We start from the raw sequence: 23,662 nt of genomic DNA on the forward strand, positions 1-23,662 counted from the left end.
CATAAGTAATACCCATACACAACGGCTTCGTAAATAGTCCTAAGAATGATGTAACACACTGACAATCCCTCTGTACAGTTAATGTTAAATCCTGTTAATTTTGTACCAAATTAACAGATAAAGATAAGGATGCAGGATATTATCAGCCTTATGCTGGTATCAGCAGATATGAAAATTCCTGCCGATATTTACAGCCAATTTGTCGGCCATGCAGCATTCTAAATCATATATTAGCGTTAAATATCCGCAAAATGTACAACTGTATCATCAAGTATAGGTGGTTACCTAGAGCACCACACACTAGTAGAGGCCTGCCATGAGCCCAAGTATAAAACATCAACCAGTTTGTCTACCCTCTCCTTTCTCAGCTCTGCTTGACTCAGCCTGTCTTTGCACTGGAGTCACTGGGTGTTTCTTAACCAAAAAAAAGGTGTGTTTATATGAGTATCAACATGCATATTAGATAACGGCGAATCAAATGTTGTGCACCCATAATATAAACCTTTATCCAAGTTAACGTGACCAGAGTCCATAGTATAGATGGCAGCCAAAACTGAGAATCCTAGGCACTCTAATGTATAAAAATACTTTAACGGGGATATCTACGTGTTTCGACTCCAATGACTCTTAATCAGGACATCTGACTTTAATACCGGCAACAAAAATAAAATTCCAAGGCATGTAAATCAGATGCACAATACTGCATTTCTGCCGATATCTAATATGCTGATATTTACAACATAATTTCAGCCAATACCGATACTTAAATACAGTTTTTACCTAAAGCGTCGACTCTTTAAAAACACAATTTTAAGTTTGAGGATGAACAAACTTCAGGCCTCAAAAACACTCTGACGTGTAAGGAAAAATAATGAATACAGACAGGGCTTCAGCTGACGTCGGTCTGTTGGTCCAGTCTTTTTTTCCATCAGGACGACATTAAGATCTGATTTTCATTGGTTTTTAAATATCAGCAGGATTTTTTTTAATAGCTGCTGATTCTATATCATGCTGATAATATTGTGTATCCCTGATTTGGTTGCCAAAAAAAATAGGCAAACCCCTTTAAATTGTCTACAGTGCATGAAAGTATTATTTTTCCTGAGACGTTGCCAGTGTTTGGTGCAGTTAAGACAGAGCACTTTCTTTTAATCACAGCTGTTAGTTTAAAAAGATGCACAATATTGTTGGAATGATATCGGGATCTTTACAACATATATGGGCTGTAAATATGAATGAATATGTTTGTGGAGTTTAAGGCATCACCAACAGACCTTTATCAGCCAAGATCTTTTTTTACACTCACTTGTTTAACGCTAAAGTGTTAATGGCAAAGTTTGATTCTTTTTTTATTGTTAAGGTTCAAAGTACCATAAAGGACTTAAGTTGTAGGACTGAAATACATATTTGAATATCATACCGTAACTGCCAAAAGGAATCTGTAAATATCGGCATATCGGATGTCAGCGCAAATCCAATATTAAGCATTCCTAACAAAAATATGACTGTAAATCTGTATTTTCCTTTTGTATCTATTACTAGCACTTACCGGTACTATACACTATCAAAAATAATGGAGATTACATTGCTTCAAATTTATTGTAGCAAAATGTTTGACACAGAATAGGACAGTATCTAGGTATGGACAGAAGAAGGGATGCACGATATTGTACTTTTGCCAATATCCTAATATACTGATATGCCAATACTTCCAAACTCGTTTTAGCCGATACAAATATATACACACCTGTGTTATTGTTAAAAAAAAATACACCAAGTATCTCCAGTCCAAACGATACTGTGTAAACTGAAGCTGAGAGAGGAGCTAGGAAGTAGACTATGATAGTTGTTTTACATTTGAGGTGTCGTTCACAGTGTTCTGGGTTCATGTTGGGCCTCATTGAGTGTATAGAAGCCTTAGCAAACACCTTTTCCTGATTATACACTTGTACATGTTTTTGATATTTGACTTCAATATATAATTTGTACTAGGGCTGGGCAATTAATCAAAAATTAGATTCAATCGCAATATGGCCTGCTGCAATTTTCAAATCGCAGAAGGTGCAAAATTTCTTTAACCTGATGTCTCCAGGGTTTGAACCTGATTTATGTCAAAATACCAACTCTCTTTTACAGCAGAGATATCGTGTATTACATTATCATGCAATCATTCAGGTGCCTTTTTTAAAAAACAGTCTACAAAAAAATCATACTTTCTTCATTTTTATACTATTTTCTTATTAAATATGAGAATGACATAAAAATGATCACTCCCTTCAAAACAACATTATATTCAGTTTGCATTACGAGTCAAAATAATCACAATAAGGTATTTTTCAAAAATTGTTCAGCCCTTGTTTAGTCTAATATTGTGTTGATTGTGATATAGAGTGGTTTATTGCCTGTGTGTGTTGGAAAACACATACGATAAGGAACTTACAGAATAATCACATTTCGAATCGCATTTGCAATATTGGGTAAAAAAAATCGCAACTAGATTATTTTTCCATATCATTCAGCCCTAATTTGTACTGCTAATATGTACAGCCAATATATCAGCTCCAAATATCTGCAGACATTTTTGTTGGACTCAAAATATTATCAGCTTGATATCACCAGTATCAGCAGACATGAAAACTTCTACTGATATTTTGTTCAGTGGACAAGTCAAAAGCCGTCTGCACCTTATATTTCCTTTACAATCCACAACAAGTCCCTTTCTGCCTTGTTAAGTTCATGATAAAATCTTAAATCTCCGTATAAGAAGGGCTTTATCCAAACAGGAAGTTAACAACCCTTAGGTTAAGACAGGAGAGAAAACCCAAATGACACGAAAACTGTTTTGGTTGCAAAAAGTGTCAGTTCAAAATGGGAATAAATGGATGCCATTAATGACAGAAATTTTGTGATTAATTGCAATAAAAACTTGTAATTGTTTGCCCGCCCCAGTAAAAACTGAATCAGCAGATATATCGGTTATTTAATTTTTGTAGTCCCTAATATTGGTATTGCCCCCCCCAAATTCCATATTGGTCAGGCCCTAGCCTTAACTACATCAAAATATTGGTATCAACTAAAATTAATTTGTAAATATCAGCATTTAAGATTGAAACAAAAATACAATACCATGCATCCCTGGAAGTTTTCATATCTGCTGATACTGACAACATGCTGATAATATCGTGCATCCCTGTAAAACTGTCAATACATTAAAACACAGTGAGCTGACGGTGGTAATGTGCTGTATGTATATCTAGATGAAAATATGGCATGTATCACCAGATATACAAATAAATCTCATTATGATAAGGCAGCCTTTGATAATGGCTTTGCTCTTCATGCAAAACCCCAAAAGCTTATTTAGCTTCAGGTTCTTGTCTCGTAGATACATATGCTTACTCTTTTAGTTATTTTTTTATACTTTAAGTGTTGTAATGAGTGTTTTCATTGAGCTAATGTTTCTATTTCCTGATAAAAACAGAGCGAAACGGGAGCATGATTGATCAATCTCCTGGGATGAGCTCCCGTTAAAAAGCTCTGTGGATTGTGTAATCAATTACCAATGTGTGAAAATCCACTGCCCTGTCATTTAGCTCATGAATAGTGTTAACTTCTCTGTGACAGGCTGATAACATTAGCATCGGACTGAATGCAGAGATTACAAAACGATACAGCTAGCTAACAGGAATTAGCAGCCAAGAATAATGAAGATGCGCATCTGGCTCCACTTGTGAGACACATGCTAACGGCTAACAGCTAGCGCGTTACAGTAACCTACATCTCATCAATACAACTGAGCTAATATCTAAAGGAAGCTGTGTTTACTGATAGCTTTAATGTTGGTATTTTGATAGTGAAAGAAGCACGTGTGTGAAATGAAACACATTTAAGCATCCCCACCCCCCTGGAATCTGAAATGATATTGTTACGCTTGCTAACATGTTAGCAGGCTAGCTGTTGTGGCTTCGCAGCCTGCAGTATGCTTCCTCTTTCATTATCTCTCTGCTTCAGAAAACGTCAACCCCGGCACATAGAGGTTAATGAAACATTGCTAGAAATAAAGAAATAAATTAGCAGGTACTCACCTCTTCGTATCAGGTCGCATACTCCCTGGTCGCTCATTAGAAATAATATTAGCCAACAGTTAGCCCACGTTAGCTTGGGTAAAGCGCAGCTAGCCGTCCGCTTCCTTGTTTCTTTCTCCGCCAGGCTGCTGTTAGCTCCAGGCAGCTTCACAGGCGTCCCATCGTGTTAGCTTCCAGTGTTCCAGCTAGCTCCAGGGCTAGCCTAACAGACCCGCTGTGGGTCTAAATGTCTCGATTACCAAACTGATCGATATCGATTAAATGAAGGGCGCAGTGCTACTGACTGAGTCGTGCCCATTCACTCCTCTCTCCCCCCCCTCTCTCTCTCTCTCCCTGTGTGAGTGAACCTCTCTCTACCCTCCGCTCCGCACGTTACAACGTGTTCTCCTCTTCCTCCCGGGGGGCTTCAAAACACCTAAAATGGCTCATTTGGACAGAAACGCACTGTTTTAAATCGACACACGGTTATAACCCTCCGCAGGAACTAGGCCCGGCTGATCGCTGAATTACCATGAATGTGATTTCATTAATGAAGAGCAGCGCGCGGCTATTGTTCTCCGTCTCTATTGTGTGGCGCTTGGCTGTGGTGTTGAGCGTGATTTGGTTCATGTTGTCAGTTGGTGTCTTCGCCTGTGACACGTTCAGCCCCCCGCATTGATTACATCACACAGGTGACTTCAGAGACCGCTCTCCATTTTTACCTCGGAGGAGGAGAGGGAGAGAGAAAATAAATAAATAAATAAATGTATAAATAAAATATGGGCATCGAAATTATGCACGCCCCGCCCCTGCGTGGTAGCGTCACACAACGTCATGTGCAGGAAGGCGTTTTGGAACTTGTAGTTTTCACAGTAATGTGGCTGTCAATTGACTTCTATGGAGACAAACTATTGCAGTTCAATTCAATTTACTACAGACTTTATAAGTATGGACTCCGTTTCAAAATAAAATACTACACAACTTTATTCATGGTCTGCAAAAGTCGTTCCTTTTAATCAAATATCCGTATTTTGTTGTTGTTGTTGTTTTTAATTGATTGGCAACAAACAAACAGATGGAAAAAATAAAAGCAATACATTTCTTGCAGAAAAGAAATAATCAAAAAAATAACTTAGCCCCCATTCCTCCATCAAAACCAGGGATGAGCATTATTAGATACTAGGGGGGCACAATAATTCATTTGTACTGCCAAAGGGCCAATATGGTACAAATAATAAAATACTCTCAATTTGATAACTAGAACTACTTTAAATTGACAAAAAAGACAGACTTGATCATATCAATATTTATATTTTCAAACAACTATAAATAGATGGTTGCCCCCATGCCCCCATGAAATAGTATCCTCATGTATATTTAGATCTCTGCTCCATGTCTTTGTAATTATTTATTTATTTTATGTAGCAGTAACTATACAGTTTTAACCGCCATGTGAATAAAGGAGAGAGTATTTGTGCATCCAAAGCATGCCATCAAAGTAGACTGATTTAGATTTTAAAGTAGATGTTAAAGTAACACTGACTTGATATTAAATCAGAATGTTTAATCAATGAATGTGCAATGCAAGATTTCAAAACTTGAAATTGTTCGACATACTGAAACATCAGGTCAAAGAAATGTGAAATCATGCAGAAAACTGAGAAAAGCAAGTTTAATCTGATATATCCTGTTTTTGTTGAAATGACATGTGTTGCCAGATTTGATGAAATTTATTTTTTCCTGCGTCTAAATCAAACGCTCACACACATCTGCAGGTTCAGCAGTTTGTCTCTGACAGCTATTAACCCACGTCATTATTGATAGGGGGAAAAAAAAATCAACTTCCCTTTTTGTACAGCCTTAAGTCAGCCGTTACGTTAATGGGAAACTACCTGGAAGATTGCACAAGCAATGTCAAGACTTAAGGATGTCAAAGGCTTCAAATTTCTGACCCGAGTTAATGTCAGAATTTCTTTAGTTAGCCAGGATTAGTCTCCTCCATGTCACATTTTGAAATTCCACTTTGAAACTTTACTTCCAGTTTGGATTTTCTTAAAAATGCTTACGTAATGGACTTACTGCTTGGATTCAGATCTGCTTTTATTTTGAAAGAACACAAGGAACCTCAGGTTAATGATTATAACATAAACTTAAACATGGAAAAGAGAACTTGTAATGGATGGAAAAGGGAATAGTAAAAAGTGAAATGTTTGATATCACAAGGTGAAGATGACTTTTGACTTGTCCACTGAACTGTCTGAGATTTATCTAAAGTGAAATAAGACATTAAGGAGGAGAGGCGGGCTTTTTACATCAGTGTGTTTGCAGGGAGACACAATGTGCACACATTTCAGTCATACATAAAGGTGTAACTTTACCTGGTTACCTGGTTAAATGATTCTTTAGTCCATTGGTTTTATCATGTTTGAGGTAAATGGAGCACACGCTCTCTTACTTTATAGCAAAGTGTTTGCTCTGCCCCTCCCACCCAAACAGCTCTCATTTCAATTTAAGTGAGGAGCAGAGGAGCCACACTTGCTCCACATTTGACGGTTATCAAACCATAACAGATTTTAAAAACATAATAATCATATGTGCTCTTGTAGAAGGCAATGGTTAGTTAAAAAAAATGTTTGTTTAGGATCGGTTGGAGATCTATTCTCTTGTTGTTATTGCCAATAAGGGAAAATCTTATTTTACCATACAGATCCTCAGTAGATACTCAGTGCTTTAAGTAAACTTTAGATGAAATACTTTTTACTTTTACTAAGTAAATTTTAACTAAAGGGACTTTATTTTTACTTGAGTACAATTCTCTTGTACTCTTTCCACTGCTGAGTAAAATTACTGGTTTCAAAATTTACTTTAAAAAGTACAAGTACACAAAAAGTACTGAACTGCAGTAATCTGAGTAAATGTAATTAGTTACTTTCCACCCCTGTGTTTGGGGAAAAGCAGTGGGAAGATTTAAAAAAAAAAATAGTTAAAAGCTTGAAAGGGCAGTTGGATTTTTAAAGTACAGACAGTTTTGACATCTTGAGTTTCTACTGCATTAACAAACCTTTTATGTCACCCTCATTCCCCTGCACAGAGCTGTCTGCCTCCCTCCTCCCCCTCTCCTCCCCTCTCTGCTCTGCCCGGCCTCCCCTGCTAGCCAACAGGCTAGGCTAGCTCGGCGGCTAGCTGCTCTCCTCAGTGTAATTAGTTGAGACGCACCGGCTCCATCTACATCACGGTGCTGTTAGGACTGAACCGACTCCGTAAAATTCACCTCACGACACAGACAGAGCGAGCACAACACAGGGACATAGAGTACAGGCTTCACATTATCAATAACTGAAGATGATTAAGCTCTTTTCCCTGAAGCAGCAGAAGAAAGACGAGGAATCTGCTGGAGGAAACAGAACAGGAGCCGCGGGGAAAAAAGCCAGCGCGGCCCAGCTCCGAATACAGAAAGGTAGGCTAGTTAACAACACCAGTGCCCGGTTAGCTGGACCGGACTACCCATAAACCGCAGAGTGACACGACTCACATAACTCCCCATTTTACATAAATACACAGAGTTAGAACGGCTCATTATAACTCAGAGAGGCTAACAGCTAGCATGCTAGCGTTAGCATGAAGTAGTGTTAGCTAAACACGGCTAGCTTGTTCTATATTTGAAAACAAAACGCTGACAGCCAGTCAGAAGCTAGTCCATATCTGATCGTTTAGGCTAGCACTTTAGCATACAGCTAACTCTAAACAACACTAAACCCGGAACACATTGGGTTCTATTAACTAGCTATTACTCTACATTAGTGACTAATCACAGGGTTTCTTGGGTTGAATTTTCAAGCTAGTTAGCCCAGATTAAAATAGCTAATAACTGGCGAACTTGCTGTGTCAGCTCTCTGCTTAATTATCTACAAGATGACAAACTTCTTCCCTACATTTTGGGGCATTTTAATGAGGTCAACAACAGCTTAATAGACAAACAGGCGGCCCAGCTAGTTTTTATGTTGACGAGTGAGTTCTCCTTAGAGACTCTTTTTTAGCATGTCTCTAACACACCTTTACACCCAGGTGATGACAAATCTGACAGGTATTCCGTTATTGTTAGGAAGTGCACTGTCAGGTTTAAGCCTGATTCAGTGTCAGTTTTAATCACGATTTTAGCTTCCTTCTAGAAACACGTTAACCAAGGTTAAACGGTTCTTGTTCAGTCCATTGGTTTTATCATGTTTGGGGTAAATGGAGCACACCCTCTCTTACTTTATAGCAAAGTGTTTGCTCTGCCCCTCCCACCTAAACGGCTCTCATTTCAATTTAAGTGAGGAGCAGAGGAGCCACACTCCAGTTAGATATGGCTCCACATTTGACGGTTATCAAACCATAACAGATTCTAAAAACGTAATAATCGTATGTGCTCTTGTAGAAGGCAAAGGTTAGTAAAAATATAGTTTATTTTAACCTTGCAATGCAGATGGATACGCCCGTTTCCTTGTTTTTCACTGGCGAATCCATCTTGCAAAGCTCCCATCTGAACCGTTTGGGCCCGGTTAGAAAGTGACAGGACCAATCAGCGACGAGGGGCAGTACTTTCAGGTGCAGCAGAGTCGTGGCATAAACGAGCAGCAGCCTGCTAAAAGCACCAGTTTTATCAGAACTTGACAACATTTTCTTCCTTAAAAGAAGAACAAATCACAGCAGTGAGTTGTTTTCTTTTCAAAAACGAAAAAATTTGAGTACTTACATGTCTGTAGTCGCCATGTTTTGTGTTATTCCTCACTAGCTGCACAGCTCGATAGCAGCTACTGTTTTGTAGCTCTTATTGGCCCGTAGAGATGTGCTAGAGCGTTCACCCAATCACACTCCGAGTTTTTTTCAAATCCTCTGCCTTTTCTCAAACGTTTCCTATTGGAACTTTCCCACATGGATGTGTGAAACAAATCCATCAGGCGTGTCAGGTTAGGTTTATTTAGGATCGTAGCCAAACCCACAATCTGAGACAGTCACAGTGAGGTCTCTGATTGAGCAATGTTAATTTTGGCAGCTATTTTTAATTTTAGTCTTAGTTTTAGTCTTTAAATGAAATGCATTTTAGTTCTAGTCACATTTTAGTAACTTCTATCTTTTCTAGTTTTAGTCTAGTTTTAGTGGACGGAAACTTACGACATTTTAGTCTAGTTTTAGTCCATAAAAAGTCAGCACATTTTAGTCTTTACTTTAAGTCCATTATTTTCTTGCCTTAATCTGGTACCAAATCATGGTAGTAACCTGGGGTCCCTGCTTTCTACAGCTGCATTGTTTTTTGACAGATTTACCCACAGTGGAGAAATACGGATTTTGAATGTCCGACGAAAACTACATTATATTTTATTTTAGTTTTAGTCATCTTGACGAAAACTGAACTTAGTTTTTGTCAGTTTTAGTCATCACAGATCTATTTTTGTTAGTCTCAGTCCAGGTCTTAGTCCAGACGAACATTTTAAGTCATAGTTATAGTCGACAAAATTAACACTGTGGTTGAGGTGGCCTGCTGTAACCATGAAAAATGCTGCAACCCTGAGCAACAACTGTAAGCTGTTAATGATAACACATACCGTTGTAGTATAGAGCAATGTATACACAAACTATGAAGTGGTACAAAATGTTCATTTTAAATGTAAACACTACAATAAAGATAAATATAGACAGAAGGTACAGGTATGCTTGAAAGTTTTGAAAATAATACTTAACACTAAATAAAAGGAAGTGAAATGGATTGTGGGATGCAAAGTTCTTTCATCCTTGTGAAAAAGTATGTACACAGTCTTGTACCTTTGCAATTTTCTATTTTCAAATACCGTATTTTTATAACAGTGTGATATTGGGATCATACTGTACAACACTGCAAATACTATTATAGTAGAATGCATAAATGCTATAATGACTCTACGTGGTTGGTTATCATGGAAAATGGGTTTTGACAGCACTGCGTTCAAAATAAGTTTATTACTTTATTATAGCTAATATTATCCTGATATCGCGATTATGATTACAGTAAGATTAATTAACCAGCACAAGTTGTAACAAATGTTTTAAAAAGTATTGATGCTAAAAAAAAAAACTACATCTCTTTCTTTAGAGCAGGAAATGAATGAGTCTATCAGAAATTGCAGGTCTAATTCTGCACACTGTCCAGATCATGGGTGTCAAACTCAAGGCCCGGGGGCCAAATGTGGCCCGCGGTGCAGTTTTACCCGGCCTGCAAGATCATATCTGAATTAGGGGTGTGCGGTATATGCGGTAGACGGTATAAATGATGTAAAGTTGGCCTACGGTAGGGATTTGGACTCTACCGACCAATCGCGATAACGCTTGTTAGTGACATCATTGTATCTGCCTCAGTGTGAGTTAGCAGGCAAAAACACGTGTTTTTTCCTCTCAAAGTCTGATGGCTGTACCGCAACTAAGTCAGTGTGCTGTGGCAGCCTGCCTGGGGCTAACACAAGTGCTGCTTTGGCTGGTTGCAGAGGCCAGCGCTGCAGCTCTTCCTCTTACAACGGCATAAACAACCGCTTAAAAGTCTATTTAAACTTATGACTTTCTTTTCTAAGTCCACAGGGAGTCAAAGATCCAGGGTACCATGTTAAATGAGGTCAGAAAAGCTGCTGTAAACTAGCCGTATTCATGTATTCAACATGTTTTTTGTGTTCCTATACTTGGAGATAAATTGAGTATGCCATCAAAGGGAAAAGGGGGTTAATAACACTTGAATTTGGATTAAAAAGCATTGTCTCTTTTTAATTTTGTAATACTGTGATATAATACCGTATCGTCAAAGGCAACAAATATACCGTGATATGACTTTTAGGCCATATCGCCCAGGCCTAATCTGAATTAGAATTGGCCTGCTGCTATGAGGTCTGCAGATTTCCCCCAGTATAAAAATGTAAATTTAACGTTGAAGATAAAAAAAAGCCTTGTTAAGTTATAAAAATCTGAAAAAGTAGGGAGTAGAAATAAATAGATAAATAGTCAGGAATGAGGGAAAGAAATTAATTTGTGTTTTCAATTCATATTTTCATTTTGCATCCCAAGATTATGTCTAAAACTTAGAATTTTGACTTTTTATTTCATATTTTGACCTTTTAAATTAATACTTTTGACGTTTTTTCTCATATTGTGACCTTATAGGTTCACAGTTTTTCATTTTAAATCATATTGTGGCCTTTTAAACTCCTAACTTTGATTTTTAATCCCATATTCCCACTTTTTAAACTCCTTATTGACAATTTTATCTCATATTTAGACCTTTTACAGTCACAATTTTGAATTTTATTCTATTTTGACTTTTTAAACTCTTGATTTTGTATTTTATCTCATATCTTGACCTTTAAACTCATGATTCTAACTCTCTTTTGCTTATATTTGCCTTTTAAAAACCTTGTTTTGCTTTTAATTTTGTATTTTGACCTTTCAGACTTAAAAAGTTTACTTTTTATCTTACATTTATTGATGCTGTGATATTTAATCATTTTGGCTTTTTTTTTTTAGAAATCTGAAAAGCATTTATCATCACTGTTTAATTTTCCCTATAATTCATTACCTGTGAAAACACGGATGACAGTTTTCAGTTAAATCTTGACCCTGTTAGGCCCTCAGGTTAAACCTAATTCAGATTTCGGCCCCTGCTGTGATTGAGTTTGACACCCCTGGTCTAGATTGTTCAAATACATTGGAAAGTTAACATTTGTGCACTTATGAAAGAGTGGAGAAGTTAGCTGCAGTTTTTGTTGCTTACAAACAAGAAATTACCCAGTATCCAGTGCCTAATATTTCTATTTTTATTGCCGTTGTATTGATTTTATTTCTCTTGAATCATATCAAAGTACAGTAATCTTGTATCGTGACGGCCCCACCGCAGGGTGCTTCCTCCACAGACAGTCTTACTCAGTCTGTGGGCAACAAAAACATACAGCTAGTCAAAACACAATGCAGTCCCTTTTGTGTAGTCAGTAGATTGACACCTGCAGAGGAGGCGTGTCCTCCATGTGAACACTGAAAGCTTCTTCTTAGTCATTCTTTCCACCTTAATTTAATCCTAAGGAATCTTTGTGGGTATGCATTTGTTTTCACTGGCCAACAGAGTAAAGCTACAATAGAGTAAAAAAATGTGTAAGAAGTGAGATAAAAAGCACAAAACAAAAAAGATGCTGGCATCTTGCAAAGTGGCTTCAGAAAAAACTGCCCTATTATGGGCCTCTTTGTCGCTCTTTATGTCTTGTAGAAAAGATGACCTGCTTCATAATATTCTAAAAGGGAAAGATGGAAAATAAAGTGTATTTGTTTTTCCAGTGAAACAGACCTTATATGATGAATGCATACATCACATGCAATAACAAACTTGTATGAGGCAAATTTTACCTTCATGCATCAATCACTCTCTTATGAACACTTTTCCTTTCCTTTGTATTTTCTTTCTATTTATTTCTTGCGGTTATTGCAAGCTGCAGGATAGTTTAAAAAAACAGGCAACAGTGCTATATATTGTAAAAGAGAATATTAAAGGTGTTTTTCCAAATGAAAGCATAGAGTAAATCTAGGCTCAGATATAAAATATTAAAAAAGAAAGTTTGAATCATACAATCATAATTGTTAAAATTTTTGTCCTGAAGTGTACTTTTTTTTTTTCTTATACAGTTGTAGAAAAATAGGCAATGACCATGGCACAGTGTTGTCCACAGAATGACACTTATCTTTAGTGGTATGGGAGGCATCCCATAGGTTTATTTTGTGTTTGTTTCAGTACTCAGCAGCAGTACATTGTTTTAAGACGCTGAAATAGTTGAGCTGCATGTATGAAGACTGAGAGCCTTTGCACTCTGAGTCTGTTTTTTTTGTACAGGTTTTTTGCCTTTTGAATAAAGAAAATAGATCTCATGCTCTGATCATGTTTGCACACTGACACCAAAACCTTCGTCCGTTGTAATTTTTTTTCGGAGATGGTTCAGTTTGATGTGAATTTTCACATCAGTCCAAGTCATTTAGGTAGATGATTTGAATCAGCATCTGCTGCTTTCTTCTCTCTGCTGCTTTTCACAGAAACCTTATTTACACAGTGCAGTTTGCCTGTATATTATGTGGATATCAACCATGGAAATATAACAGATAAAGGCGTTAAGTTTGTTCCCACAGTCACCTAAAGGCCGGCTCAGACCACACTAACTCAGCAAGATTTTAGCCCGACTGCAATGTTGCAGCTTATGATCAAAACTCAGGCCCGATTTAGAGCGTTGGGAATGACATACGGTCTTGTAGTGTGACACAATTAATGACTAGCATGTCAGAATTTTTCTAACATAGTCATCTAGTTTGACACTAGGGCTTTTGCCACGCACGATGTATAAAATGACTATATCGTGAACATCAAGTGTAAATTATGTGGAAGTTTTGAGCCGTCAGCGTGAATTTCTTGCTGGAATTTCATTTCTCCCATTGTCCCTGAATGCATCTCTCACAGCAGAGAGTGCTCTCTCTCCCCCGCCCATCGAGAAAACTCCTCCGCACATAAGCATTTTGTATCAGTGGCGAGAGAAGCAAGGGAGAGGAAGGTAAACAGAGCTGCATGGCGAGTTAGCAGTGAGTTTGGCCTGAATGGTGGACTAGACTGCAGGGTTTTGGCCTGAATGGTGGACTAGACTGCAGGGTTTTGGCCTGAATGGTGGACTAGACTGCAGGCTTTTGCCTTTGGCTGCATGCAGGGTTTGTGAGTTTTGTGTAGGTTTGCTTGACACTGACTTGATGTCAACGACGCGAATCTTGACATCTACCAACAGGAGATCATTTGCTCCTTATCTTTGCATCATCATTTACTAGAATCTCTTATTCCCCCTTCAGTGAACTAATGTGTAAATCGTATTTTATTTTATTTACATTATCACATACATACCTTAAGTTCTATCTGAAGAAGAGCCTGTCCATAATGACCTCCTCTTGATAAATTCATACTTACTATCCGTAATTCAATCCATAATTGTTTCTCATTTTGCTTTTTCAAGCGAAGTAGACTTTTAATGATTTATTAATTTCTCATTTTGTATGATGTATTTCTCTCTAATGTTATTGCTCTGTATTTTCTGTTTCAGACATCAATGAGCTGAACCTGCCAAAGACGTGTGAGATCAACTTTCCTGACGATGATGACCTCCTTAACTTCAGACTCATCATCTCACCAGACGAGGTGTGTGTGTGTGCCCACTTTCTGACCGTGAAGCACACTTTTCCTGCAAGACTTTGGGTCATGAATCTATATTCTGTATTCTATAGTATCAAAAAGTGCCAACATTTTAAAAAGCTATTTAATAAGACAGGTGTATAGGGGAGGAATGGATCCATCAGCAATTAACAGCAGACTCCTGTCTAAAAGGAACACAAACATTGGGAACATTTGGTATTAAAAGTGATTTGTTTGTAATTTATAAAATTGAAAACCAAGTCCCAAATGTAGGGTGCCAGAGATCTCTATCTTTGTTGCGGTGGTATCAAAACAAGTATCAATATTATCTTATTTTTACTATAATCATATTGAAATTCAATGATAAAGTAATAAACCTCAGGAGTCCACGATCCTGCAGATGTGACATCATCATGCTCTTGTTGTCAGGATAGTATGCAAACAAATTGTTTGTCATTTATGTTGCAATCACTTTGTGTGGAAAGTGTAATTTTTAAGCCCTCTTTCAGTTTTTGTTTGATGCCAATGGGTCGATTAGAACACGAAACATGATCATTTAAGTTTGTTATAAAAATTGATTCTACCCATACTGTTAAAGAATGGCATTGGTCCAGGGTCAAGGTCCACAGTTAGCGCACTAATTTTTTTATTGCATGCTTTATTGCCACTTTTAATGCACTTTGTTTTCAGCATGTCAGCCTCTACCTGCAGCCACAGTGATGTAAATTAATTCCACAACTAGTCCTTTATCTCTCATTAAACTTCAGATAACTCAGACAGCTCAGCAGACATGTAAAGTCATCTGAACTTTTTTTATGCTCTTTTTTTCAGTTCCTTTTTCCGCAGTGAAGTTCAAGTTAAAATCTCTGACCTACCAATAAAAGCAGGTTTAAACAGGAAGTCAGTCACCCTTATTTTAAAAAATTAGAAACTCAAAAAGACACAAAACAGTTTAAAATGTAAAAAAAAATGAATTTTATAATGCAATAAAAAGGGTATGATTTATCGTGATTAACCACATATCCTGTGATTAATCACAATTTTAATCTTTTGACATCCCTAGTTTTTAACAGCTACAAGTCATTGATACTGTAGAAACACAGTCCATGTAAATCAATTCTCCTTGTTATTGTGTTCATAAAATATTTTACAGTGGGACAATCAAAATGAAAAAATGTATATACTTGTAATTTTATGTATTTAGTGTGATTTTGACTCACTTTTTCATCTTTTTTATGTTTAATTTGCACTGTTTAGAATCCCTCACAGTCTTGGAATGCAAAAAATGACATGTTATTCTCTGTATACTTCAGTACAAAAATTATTTTCAACTTTAGCATTGATGAGTGGACAAAATGCTTTAGTTACATATGTATATTGTATAAAAATGTTCATTTTTAGCTTGAAACACTCCTGATCAAAATCTTAACACCAGTTGAAAAATTGCAAGAATTTGCATTTTGCACTGTTGGATCTTAAGAAGGTTTTAAGTAGAGCTTCAAAATGCAAAAAGAAGAAATGGGAGTGAGATCAAAAAATTTTTGAGTAAGCAGTTTTTTTGAAAACAACAATTAAACTTAAATGGGCTGTTCATCAGATGATCAGAAGTTTAAGACCACAGCCTTTGAAAGCCAAAACCTGCGCAAAAATATGGATTCAATGTCATTTTCTGTCAGGTATTCACACTGTCATGACCTCCTGATGGCAAGGGCTAAAAAGCTTTGTCTTTGAATGTGGTCGGATTGTTGAGCTGCATAAGCAAGGCCTCTCGCAACGTGCCATCGCTACTGAGGTTGGCTGCAATAAGACAGTCATTTTGAATTTCTTAAAAGATCCTGAGTGTTATAGAACAAAAAAGTCAAGTGGTAGACCCCAAAAAAAATTCACCCGTGCCGAGCAGAGGATCCAGTTAGCTGTCTGTTAAGACACGGGACAATCCTCAACCAAATTAAGGGCGTTACTGGTGTTGACTGCAGCCCAATAACAATCAGATGGCATCTGTGAGGGAAGGACTTAAAAACTGAAAATGTCTTCAAAGGCCTCGTCTCCTTCAACACCACAAAATTGCCCGTTAGACTTTGCAAGGGAGCACCAAACATGGGACATTGAAAAGAGGAAGAAAGTTTTTATTCTCTGATGAGAAAAAATGTAACCTTGACGGTCCTGATGGCTTCCAATGTTACTGGCATGACAAAGAGATCCCACTTGAGATGTTTTCTACGCAGCACAGTGGAGGGAGCGCCATCATGATCTGGCGTGCTTTTTCCTTCAATGGAACAATGGGACTTCAGGTTGTGCAGGGGTGTCAAACGGCGGCTGGCTATGTGGAGATGTTGCAGCAGACATCCCTCATGACTGAGGGCCCTCGTTTGTGTGGTAATGACTGGGTTTTTCAACAGGACAACGCTGCAGTTCACAGCGCCCACCTGGCAGAGGGCTTCTTGCAGGAAAATAACGTCACTCTTTTGGACCATCCTGCGTGTTCCCCTGATCTAAATCCTATTGAGAAATTTTGGGGATGGATGGCAAGGGAAGTTTACAAAAATGGACATCAGTTCCAGACAGTGGATGCCTTTTGTTAAGCCATCTTCACCACTTGGAGCAACGTTCCCACTAGCCTCCTGCAAACACTCGCATCAAGCATGCCGAAATAAATTTTTGAAGTGATCAAAACAAGAACGGTGGAGCTTCTTATCACTGAGTCCTTTTTAGAAACTTTTATTTCTGTTTTTCAGGGTTTTTTTGAGTTGTGGTCTTAAACTTTTGATCAGCCGATGAACAGCCTATTTCAGTTTAATTGTTGTTTTCAATAAATCGCTTACTCCAATTTTTTTTGTCTCACTCTCATTTCTTCTTTTTGCATTTTGAAGCTCTACGTAGAACCCTCTTAAGATCCAACAGTGCAAAATGCTAATTCTTGCAATTTTTCAACTGGTCATAAGATTTTGATCAGGAGTGTAAATGTAATTGTTCTACTTTTATGGGTAAGTTTACAACATTCTTCTAATTTCTAGCTCTTAAAATGGCAACTTCATCATATTTTGATGTATTCTTTTTTTTTTTTTTAAATCAGTTTTGATTTTTCTGTTTTTGGAGGGCCCATATCTAATACAGTAAGTTACAGTTGAAAAAAGTTTTCATTTCATAAAGCTTAGGTTATGCTGAGAAGAAGGATACCAAACATGAGCATGATAAACACTTTCTGAGTGGTTTATATTCTCAAAAGAAAAGTATTATCAAAATGGTAAAAATCACCTGTGGATCTCTCAGGGTTAAGACGACCCTAGGATTGAGAGCCTTACTCTGAATTTAGTGTTAATAAAGGTTGAGGCAGAGCTTTAAAGAACTCGATAAACTATTCTTGATTTAATTTGTAACACTGGATCATCTTTAATCTGAAAGCTTGTGAATTCTTTATTACTACAGATTTGAACTACACGTAGTGAAGCAGAAACGTACAAACAGAAGGTGCAGTGTGTAATATCTGTGTTTGTCTCTCAGGGCTTTTACAAAGGAGGAAGATTTGTCTTCAGCTTTAAGGTGAGAAAAATCCGTTAGTCTTTCACCTTTTTTTACATCCCCAAATATAAAAGCAAATCTGCAAGTGTTTATTTGTCTGTGTTTCAGGTAGGACAGGGTTACCCCCACGACCCCCCCAAGGTAAAGTGTGAGACGATGGTGTATCACCCCAACATCGACCTGGAAGGAAACGTCTGCCTAAATATCTTAAGGTCTGTTCACAGCTGCAGGAACTCTAAACCATTTCACCCTCTGATTTAAAGGAACACAAGGGTCACTTACTTCTTATCTTCATAACAAATTATGTCAGTGTTTTTGTAAGTGAGGGACGCATTAGTTCTACTTTTGTACTTTTGTACTTTGTTGTCAATACTCGAAATACAAGCTTCCTGGTGCAGATAACCTCTGCAGGGCACTTTAAAACACACCTAATATGAATCTTAGCGCAAATACTGCCTGTAGAGTGAGAGGATGCAAAATGAGACGGCGTATGTGTGCTAAAGCCTTGCTTTTGCATTTACTTCTTTGGTCAATAACATGGACATGTTGCACAGTTTCCACAGATTTAAATAAGTTTGATTAACAAATAATGAGATATCTGTTAAAACACCTGAAGCTACAGGAAAATTAAATCCAGAGTATGAACTTGCATTATAAGGAGTGAGCTTCAATATAAATTACATTAAAAAAATGTAACCAAACTGAGACCAGCTTTTCATGCATATTTTACAAATCCTCTTCAATCTGCACATATTTTAAATTCCCTTCATTTGTAGCACATGCTCTCCTCTTGTTTTATTTGCATGAATGCTGTTGGTCAAGAGGATAAAAGAAAAAGTTATTCTGGTGTTTTTAACTCTGTTGTGTGTTTTTTTTTTTTATCTACAGAGAGGACTGGAAGCCTGTTTTGACAATAAACTCCATCATCTACGGTCTACAGTATCTATTTCTAGTGAGTAAAACACACCCAAACTTCTCATCAGACACATTTTCAAACCTTGGAGTTACACTCATACTCTGCATTTAAAAAAGACAATAGCTGTGATTACATGTTCTGATTGGGGGATTCTGACTTCACTGTTTACATGGATGCTAAATATAGTGATGTGATTAAATAGTTTCTGCACGTGCATCAATCTTTTAATCAGAATACAAGCATTAAAACATGCGGTCCTTCTGGTCATCTGGGTGATGGACCAACAGCCCATGGGTTGTGCTGCTCTCTTCTTCTGCTCACTTTAGCCACCAGGTGGTCCGGTTTGATTGAGTACGGTTTGGTATGGTTCGGTACGCTAAACCCCCAAATAGTTTGTTTCCACAGACACCCTTGCCCTCACTTGGTGGGTGGGCAGTAAAGGCTATGAATGTGAAGTCACATGCAGCCCGAGTCTGCTGCTCAAGCTGCAGGGTTGTAGAGAGTGACAGAATGACAGAAATCAGTAGGGAATAAGCATTAGACAGCTTTATTTCAGCTGAAATTGCTGTTTTTAAAATAATTACATCTTAATTATCTTAACCACGGTCAGTACAGATCATCAGATGTGTACAGAAATGTTTTAAGTCATAATGGTACGTTAATATCTGATTATATCTAATCTATAACAGTTTATATGACATAATACAAAAATTTAGAGCTGTACCATGAGAAGGAGAAAAGTTAAACTGGTGTTAAAAATACTAGATTGAGTAAATATCCTGGGTTTGTTGATCTTGTTTTGAAATAGGCTGCAGCCTGGAGTTTTACACACATGCTCAACAACCACAGACATTGTTTTCCCAGGTTATCTCAAGCTTTAGATAAGTAGATGAATACAGAGAATCAATTGATCTAAAGCTTTGTATTCACAAAACTTCAGCATCAATTCAGTTTCACATCGCGGAGAAATCAGGCTGATGTGACCCTTCAGGCTCTGCTTCATGTTCTTAAAATCAGGTCCAGATAAATGCCAGGAAACTTGATTTGTGCCCACATATCAGTATCCACAGATTAGGAAACAGTATTGATCCCTGTCAAGTCCAAATATCCCAGACTTAAGCAGATACTAGTCTGTTTTCTGTTTTTGCCGAGATGGGTATAGCTGCAGCTTTGGAGACCTCTTTGACACAGACCTCTTGCCTCTGACCGATTTGCATCATGCCATCCTAGCACATGTTCAGGCATTCACAACAGCAAGACTACCGGGTCAGAAGTGATCCTGGATGATTTTTTGTGTATGTGAGGAGGGGAGGGCGGCTGTCCATCAATAAAACACAGAAGAGGAAAGAAAAAAAAACAATTGACCATTTATAAAACAGAGAAGAAGAAGAAGGAAAAAGTGTTTTTATTTAAACTATTGAAAGCTTAATGAACATTTAACATTGATATTTTTGAGTTTTAACTAGCAAGGATAAATTCATGCATATTAGGACAGTTTTGAATTTCTGTCTTCTATGTGCTCCATGTGTGCAAACCCCTGTCTTTGTGTGTGTAGCTTCATCTTTTTTGGACGGATAGGTAAGACACGTACCCCTATGGAAGGGTGCTGAAAAAGTGGGACAGTACGTGTTGGTTTTTTGGGAGCCTTTCCAACTTATGCTCTATGGAAACGCAAAAAAATGTGTCCCAAGCTGAACCGGACCACACAGTGGTAACAACCTTTTTAAGTGTGCAGACTTTCAACTCAAACCAGTGGAAAATAGATGTATCCTGTACACTGGATTTTACGGTAACTGACGCTGTGAGTCTACATTGATGAAGACGAAGGTTCTGTGCTAGTGCTGGGATATTAATAACATTTAATTTCAGTGACAAGTAAAGTATCTAAAGTGGGTGGGCACTGTTGAGCTTTGTTTTAGACACCAGCTGATGGAGATGAATGTTTAGTCCTCTTCTTTGCACATATCTTGGCTCCTATTTGGATGGATCATCCACTTCATATTTCCCTAAATCACCAAAGAAACAACGGTGGTGGACGGCTCCTATCCCTGCGCTGCAGGACAGAAAGATTTAGAAAATCTTTAATTCCATCAGCAATTAGACTTTATAATTCTACCATAAAAAGATGAGAGCGACTCCAGACAATTGAATTTCCCTGCGGGGATAAATAAAGTTATTGTATTTGACTTTCCTCTTCTTTGAGTTGTCAGGCCCGCCACAGCTCTTTGAGCATTATCTTTATGTCTCTGTGGTTGAATTAAGCTACAATATACTATGGTCTTGGTGAATACTCGATTCTGATTGGCTCTGGAAATTCCATTGGTGTCCATAAACTTCTGATATAGTCGGACACCGTTCGAACTTCAAAAGTAGTTCAGGACAATAAATAAATAAATAAATAAATAAAAATCTGTGTCTGACGGAGAATCAGCACCTGCAGGGCGTGGACAGCTCTGTTTCACGTCTGTGACCTTTTAGTGCAGAAGGAGGAATTATTCTGTTTATTCAAACAGCTGGTCTGCTAAAACTAAGCTTTCTATCAGATGACTGTTCATGTTCACATACAGGTTTATAGTCTAATCACATGGCTGTCCATGTTACCTTACAGGTTTATAGTCTGATCACAGAAGGCTCTCGGTCTTTGTGTCTTTTTGTTGATAAATCCAATCAGAAAATACGCTGAGCGGACTAATTTTTTTTGTTCCATTTGACTTCATATCTATGGCCTTCTATTTACTGGAGTAACGTTTACATTCCTTAAAAGCGTTGTGGGATTGGAATGGCTATTCCAATTATTAGTCAAGCCCTCAGGGGTTGCTGAGGTTTTAGTATTTTAAACACAAAACGTATAAAATTATAAATTAGTAGTTTCATTTATTATTTTCGTTGGCAAGTGACCATGGTATAAGCGCTGCGCGTCGGACGGTTCAAGCCTCCACGTCATCCATTAATCCTTGATAACTGGACACCTCGTCAGGCATTAACCTATGCATAAGTGCTCATGTGACTGTTCTTGTCTGTTTACAGGAGCCTAACCCTGAGGACCCGTTGAACAAGGAGGCAGCAGAAGTCCTTCAGACGAACCGGCGTCTCTTTGAGCAGAACGTCATTCGCTCTCTTAAGGGCGGCTACGTGGGCGCCACCTACTTCGAGAGGTGTCTTAAATAACTCGGCGTCCTATGATCCTTCCCCCTCCTTCTCCCCTTACACTCCTTACCTCCCCTCTTCCCCTCCCTCTACCTTACCTCCCCTCCTCCATCCCCTTTCCCTCCTCAGCCCTGCTCGTTGGCAGAAGCAGGAGCTGCGGCGACAGAAAGCAGCACGCCAGAAGACGCTTTTCTGTTTTAAATCAAAAGAAGATGACAAAGAAACCCCCGCCCTCTCCCTTCCTTCTTTCTCCTCCCTCTCCTCCCGTTTTTCTCTCTGTTGTATTTCGAAGACGCAGCATTCAATCGTTTACACGCCATGGGGGGACGCCGGCACACAACACAAACAGAAACTGGACTTGAAAAAGATGGCCGACAGCGAGTGTCGGCCGGTGGTGATGATGATGGAGTTGGGCTGGAGGAGGAAGAAGGGGAGAGGATGGCGTGGGTGGTCAGTGAATGTTGCTCGGGTGATTCAGAGAACGCCACAACACTGATGATGAGAATGATGACGATGATAGCCACATGATTTCCTTTTATTTTTTATTTTGTGTGAGTGTGTGGCGCAGACGCCTGTGTCACAGGTGGTCAGAAGGACACGCCCCCCTCGCTGTCAATGGGGCAGCAAACTCCAAACTCAAAAACACAGTTCATACGCCAAGGGGGAGTCAGAGCTTTGTTACCACAATTAGATCTTGCACGCCTTAACATAACAATCAGCAAAACAGTAACTCTTATTTCAGCCTGCAATGACATTGAAGTATGCAGTCACCACTAGAGGGAGGGGTTGTGGAAAAGTGGGAGGGGTTTTGTGCACAGGATGGCGGGGGCTTAAGAGCTGCAGTGACAGCAGGTTCGCCTTAAAGAGCTCTTAAAGCAGAACCACAAGAAGGATTTCCTGTTTGTGATGTCAGGCAAAAATGTATGCTGATTGGACGTGTTTATGCAAATTTGTCATCTCTGCAGGAAGTTTGGAGTTTGCTGCGAGTTTAAAGGGTGTCGCAGGGCGGAGCGTCGTGTCAGGTGGGCGGAAATGTTGGGGGGGTCGGGGATAGATGTGTTTGTGAAAAGGAGTCCGGGTGGGCGGGGTTTACTGGGTGGGGACTTTTTTTTGTTTTTAGTTGGGCGGGTGGGAGGGTCGTTGCGGGTGGGGTCACAGAGGGATGGGGCTTAAAATGTTACGATTCTATTGTGTATATTGAAACCCCAGCTGTTCACATTGACTGCAATATGATTTATGTTAAATAAAATATGAACTTGAATGATATAGCTGATGTGATGTCTGTTTGACAGAAACACCTGGGAATTATAAATCAGTCATGGTCAATATTATTTGGCTATTTAAAAAAAAATATACTAAGAAAATCCTCTTTAATGTTGAAGTGAAAACAGATTTCTATTCGTAATGTCAAACAATATTTATAATGTAAAATAAGTGACTGCATTAAACGTGACTGACCTAATTCAATAGAAGTCAAGCCAGTTGGTGCTAGTAGCCTCAAAATTAGATAAATATGGATCACCTGAGTGCAGTGAATGTGTCTCATGTGATTGTAATATAAAGATACCTGTGTTTGGAAGGTCAGTCACTGTTTTTTTCAGTATCCCTGGCTACCATTACACTGTGAAGACAAAAGAACACTCTAAGCAACTCAAAGAAGAGTTTGAAAAGTATGAGTCAAGGGATAAACACTAGAAAATTTCCAAGGCAGCGAGCATCCCCCAGAGTTCAGTTCATCAAGAAATGGAAGCAATATGGCACATGTGTAAATCTGCCTAGATCAGGCTGTCCTCGATACACCAAACACCATCCCTA

General features: G+C 38.4%; 1 protein-coding gene across 1 annotated transcript; it reads left to right on the forward strand.

The window, feature by feature from the left end:
• The first annotated feature begins 7,229 nt into the window (after positions 1 to 7,229).
• Positions 7,230 to 22,901, forward strand: ube2m (ubiquitin conjugating enzyme E2 M). The gene is made up of 6 exons (XM_041816769.1): positions 7,230 to 7,521; positions 14,177 to 14,271; positions 17,767 to 17,805; positions 17,893 to 17,996; positions 18,673 to 18,736; positions 21,728 to 22,901. Exons 1-6 carry the CDS (start codon positions 7,407 to 7,409, stop codon positions 21,866 to 21,868), a joined length of 558 nt encoding a protein of 185 aa, XP_041672703.1. The 5' UTR covers positions 7,230 to 7,406; the 3' UTR covers positions 21,869 to 22,901.
• Positions 22,902 to 23,662: the final 761 nt, after the last annotated feature.

The sequence above is a fragment of the Cheilinus undulatus genome, linkage group 21, assembly GCF_018320785.1.
Source record: "Cheilinus undulatus linkage group 21, ASM1832078v1, whole genome shotgun sequence".
NCBI classification, from domain to species: Eukaryota; Metazoa; Chordata; class Actinopteri; order Labriformes; family Labridae; genus Cheilinus; species Cheilinus undulatus.

Bases quoted from the DNA above. Each gene is read 5' to 3' on its own strand.
- ube2m (XM_041816769.1), top strand. From the start codon at position 7,407: ATGATTAAGCTCTTTTCCCTGAAGCAGCAGAAGAAAGACGAGGAATCT. The intron at 7,522-14,176 runs GTAGGCTAGTTA...TTTCTGTTTCAG, and splicing joins CCAGCTCCGAATACAGAAAG to ACATCAATGAGCTGAACCTG. The intron at 17,997-18,672 runs GTCTGTTCACAG...TTTTATCTACAG, and splicing joins GTCTGCCTAAATATCTTAAG to AGAGGACTGGAAGCCTGTTT.